Raw genomic sequence first — 5,000 nt, 5'->3', positions numbered from 1 at the left:
TGATCCCATTTAATGTCGTGGCCAGTGGTTTTCACATGATCAGCAATGGCTGATGAATGGTCACTTTTAGATAGGGCTTTGAAATGTTCTGTTTTTCTGTCGTGGAGTCTTCGTTTTGTTTTGCCAATGTAGAATTCATCGCAGTTCCAGCAGACAGCTTTATAGACGACGTTGGACCTCTGAGATCGGTTGAAGCGATCTTTGTATGAAAAAAAGGAGTTGAAAAACACACGCCGCATCAACTCCTTTTTTCCATACAAAGATCGCTTGAACCGATCTCAGAGGTCCAACGTCGTCTATAAAGCTGTCTGCTGGAACTGCGATGAATTCTACATTGGCAAAACAAAACGAAGACTCCACGACAGAAAAACAGAACATTTCAAAGCCCTATCTAAAAGTGACCATTCATCAGCCATTGCTGATCATGTGAAAACCACTGGCCACGACATTAAATGGGATCACTTTGACATTTTAGCGTCCGGAAAAACTGACTTTCACTGTAAAGTTAAAGAGACTTTGTTCATTCAAGAGCTAAAGCCTTCCCTTAATGTAAATATTAGTAGTGAGAAGTTATTGCTGTTTTAGCTATTACTTTTCATTATGTCTAGACACGTACTGCTGCAGATCATTTTTCTCAGTCTAGGTTCCAGACCCCTATTGTTTACGATATATATATAGTTTTTAAAAATTGTAACGGTCACATTTGAAAATGTGTGTTGACTAGCATACGAAACGTCAAGTTTTATAAAAATGCGTTGGAATACAATGTTTATCACCGCTGTTTGTGTTATTTCCTAATGAAGCTACGATGGCCTAAGAACAAGAGTTTATACGTACAGAAGACTCTATGCACACAGACACCACTTAGCAGGAGAGTGACAGGCACGACTTTTCATGACACGGAAAAAAATAAAATAATAAAACAACGGAGAAATATACCCATTTTCCGACGGGGATTGCCATACGGCAACGCGGTAATTATCAGTTTTGAAGGATATCAGTGACTCCCCAAGCAAGCAGCCGAACGGTTACCCATCCCGATATTAGAGACTTTAAGATAGTACACGACGGTAGACTGGGACGGTTAGATGAGTGTTATGTAACGCAAAATCCCCGTGACATTTGACCGACGGTGAAAAAGGTAGGAATTCATCCATACTTATTCGCACTATTTTAGTCTTTTGCTTTATTATGCATTGAAAACTGATAACCCAATGGGTTAAATGTGCATTTGGTTGTGTTTGTCTTGATTTATCAATCGCTGAAATGAAAAAATCTAGCGAAAATTCCGAGTTCATTCGAAGACATCACTCGGCCACATCGCGGCTCAAACCAAAATTTGCTTGTTCTCAATGTAGCGTTATCCATAATCCACCATGACACAGGAGGAAAGTAGAAAAGAAAGGTAAAAGAGATAATTGTAGCCGCATTTTTTGTTTATGAACCAATTCCCCTTAGTGGATTTACGGTCGCTAAAATCCAAGGAATCTAAACAAAATGGTTCAAATTCCCAGGATTCACTGATTCGTATTCATGGTATAAAATAAGAAATTCCTCCTCGCTAATTGAACCTTCTGCAAAAGAAATTACAAGAGAATTTCTCGCCTCTTCAAAAGACATGTTTATTCCACTGTCCTACGGTCGTGTTGGCCGAATCTTAAGTTTAAAATTTTCGCGCCTTTCTACCATACTCGTCCAAAGTCTCCTGTATACGCATCCAACCGTCCCAGCCTACCGTTGTCCACTATCTTAAAGTCCCTATTAACTCCGTCCTACAAGACTTGACTTTAGGCCAGCCGTAACACTATCACATGAGTCGAGGTTATTTGTGCCACAACAAGATGGCGTCCAAACGTTGAAACAAAATGGCATCATAATCGATACCCGAGGGACATCCCGCGAGATTGATAAGATTAGAATGCGTTCTCCTTGCGTGAAAATATACTAAACCTAGAAAGATTGAAGGAAATAAAAGAGAATCGAGTGACAATGGCATCGAAGCTGACATGTTAATCTTTTCCTATTTCACTTCGACTTATTTTTTACAGCAATTTATGGTTATTAGTTTTACTTTTCGTGGGGATTAAGTACAGTAATATAAACGAGAAACACTTGGGAATCACCGAATTCAGCTTGACAGTGATCGACAGCCTCGTTCCCAGGGTCTCTCTTCTCTGGGGACGAGGTTGAGTGGTCGATACTAACAGCTTGATTCAGTGCTCGTCTTCGCGTTTAAACCCTTTGATAAATCGCCCCAAAGCTGCTTTCACAACAAAAGTTCACCGAAGTTAATCCTTGTCAGGCGGGGCTAGTTTAGTATCTGGCTGGGAGACCATCGAGATCTATGACATGTTATTGCCTTTCGTAAACGCGTTATGCACAGTTATGCCTTTTTTCAAACCAAAAACTCATATTTTACGGAATCCTGACCATTTATCGCCTTTGGAGGCATAAATCTTTTTAAACTATATATCATGAGATCGAGGCCATGTGTGTAAGTCGATCCAAGATGGTGTCGAAAAGCTGAAACGGTCTGCCTTCGGATCGATACCCGCGGATATCATAAAACCCGCTGGACTGAAAAACGACATGAATAGTGTAAGTACTCCTACGTCGAACGCAGACACCCGGAGGTTGAAACATTCGCACCATAAAGAAAGTAATTAAATTTAAATTCAGGAATAGTTTTGAATGTTAAAATTACTCATGAAATTCAATCAGCAGTGAGAAGTCGCACTTAGTACTTTTTGTTGAAATTATAAAATATGTAATAGAAAGTTCACCGCTCAAGCATAATTATGATAATGACTGGTTTTCCCGCCAATTGAAGAAACTTAATATTACTTTTGGACAGAGTGTGTTTCCCGCCAGTTAAAACAGTTCTCTCGAAAGAGTTCTACTGGTACTGTTTTGTTTCTTCAACCCTTTAAAAAATGAACGCTTGGACCATAAATGATTTTGTAAGCTGACTTATTTCATTGTCGATTGAAAGTTAGAATCAACTACTGTTCCTACTTCTAAAGCTCGCCCATTCTTTTTGAGTCCGGCTTGACGGATTTAACGTTAACTGCGATGAAAGAACATTTAAAATTTCCCAAATTTCCTGTAAAGTTAGGCCTTTAGAATTGGAAGGCCCTGAACATACAGCAGTGGTCATTTAACTTTCCATTCTTATTTAACGACCATCGATCGTAATTGAACCTCACTTGACCTAAAAAATTAAAAGATTTAGGTTACGACCCCTCTGATACAGTTAAAATAAGACAAGTTTGGGAAGTTTGCAAAATCGAGTTGAGTGGACGCCCAGCAAGTATTGGGGATCTTGCGCGCGCAAACTGCAAGGTGTCTCCACAAGATTCTTTTTTTGAGTGACGAGGCAAAAATTTGAAAAAGGTAAGATCAGTGTTTAAGAATTCTTCTTTTGTCTTTAGAAAAGAAACTACCTCAAAAGGAAAACATGTATCTTTCGTCCCCTCTGAAGCAGAAAAAATAAAGCAAGTATAGAAAGTTTACAAAATCTTGTTGCACATCATTGGGGATCCTACGCGCGCAAAATGCTAACTGCCTCCTCAAGCTTACTTTTTGAGTGATAAAACCAAAATTCTGGAAAAAAGGCAAGATGAGTGTTTTAGAATTCTTGTTTTGTCTTTACGATGTAATTCGGCTCGGCTATTACGGCAGCAAATTGATGTTTGTCGATGAAGAAAAAATTCAAACTTACCTTTTCAGAATGGTGAGAGCACAGCACCGAAGATGATCAACAGGTGAACTGACAAAACTGATAGCATTCATCGCTAGTAAAAGTGTAATTTTTGATGATTTGTGACGTTTACCTCACGGTCTATTTCGCGCTGATAATGAAGGTATTATAATACTTGGAAAGAAAGAAACAAGAAGAAACAAAGAAGCGGACAAGGGTTGGTCAACATTTGTCACACAGCATTTAATTTTAACAAAGCTTTATGGGTTCTGTTGAAATATTTACTTTGCTGGTTCTTTTATTATTCAAGCGCGTCCATAAAATTTACATCTTGAGCGCGAATACTGAATACTGATGTAACTTTTCCTTGATTTCTAATGCCAAAAAAAAATGCTCTGTCATTATTACAGAATGCTTATTTTAGTTGGAACCATGGCCCAGGTCAAATTATGTCATCTCTTAATCTAATCGGACATAATTGACGAGGTACATGTTGTATCGAACCATCTAAATGACCAAATTCTCCTGATCCGATGGTACGTAACCGTCATCGTTACTTCGACTAGCTTTTCATGCTTCATCGACTTTTTGGCGGTTATTTAATGTACTGTTGTTGCTCTTATCTCTTTATGGATAGTGTTTATTCCGTCTCTGCATAGTAAATTTAAACAAAGCATGACTAGTATCTAACAAGAAAACCTAGCTGTTTACTTAGATGCTACCAATTTCAATCATGCTATGTACTTTATAAATGTTTTTGTGACTACGTATTGAAAAATAGAAGTACCTCTTAATTAACGTAACTTAATAAAGATGTGAGTAAATTGATGTTGTTGTCGTCGTTGTTGTTGTTATTAAACAATTCCCTTCCCTCCCTTATATGGTATGCACTTTAACTTCAGAAACGATTCTTTCACAAAGACCTCTCCAATCATAACAGTAACTGCCTGTTTGCGCGGCCTAGTCAGTAAATACCTCACACGGTTTTTTTATCCGAATAAAACAACTCATCCCTTTTCTTTGATGTTTAGCCAAGTCCGACGGATTTAATAGAACCACACGAAACTAAATTGAAAATAGGTTTTAATGGCATTAATAACGAAATCATGCGTCCTCGCTATTTCTTTTTAACACTGAACAGAACTGCCTCTTTATCGAGCTTTGTGATCTTTTCTTGCAGAACTATTTGTATTTGTATAACTGGGAGACTATTCATGCCTGCCTTTGCAAACCTTTTTATCACGGCGGAGCTTTCCCTCTCGCGTACGCTTTGTCCCATTTTTCTCTGTGCCCGCCAATT

At 38.4% G+C, this 5,000-nt stretch overlaps 1 protein-coding gene across 2 annotated transcripts in view; it reads right to left on the bottom strand.

Annotated features, from left to right (window-relative positions):
• LOC138043313 (neurogenic locus Notch protein-like) overlaps positions 1–3,936 on the bottom strand; it is a 17,363-nt gene extending 13,427 nt beyond the window's left edge. Inside the window, exon 1 of one of the 2 annotated variants that reach the window (XM_068889544.1) lies at positions 3,722–3,936. In XM_068889544.1, the coding sequence (XP_068745645.1) occupies positions 3,722–3,792 (71 nt within the window). In that variant the 5' untranslated portion in view covers positions 3,793–3,936. Of the gene's footprint in view, positions 1–3,015; positions 3,037–3,721 lie in introns of those variants that run through there. The other variant, XM_068889545.1, reaches the window with a different exon arrangement.
• Between the last annotated feature and the right edge of the window lie 1,064 nt (positions 3,937–5,000).

The sequence above is a fragment of the Montipora capricornis genome, chromosome 3 (genome assembly GCF_036669925.1).
Source record: "Montipora capricornis isolate CH-2021 chromosome 3, ASM3666992v2, whole genome shotgun sequence".
Classification (NCBI taxonomy): domain Eukaryota; kingdom Metazoa; phylum Cnidaria; class Anthozoa; order Scleractinia; family Acroporidae; genus Montipora; species Montipora capricornis.
This window is presented reverse-complemented; position numbering and strand designations above follow the sequence as displayed.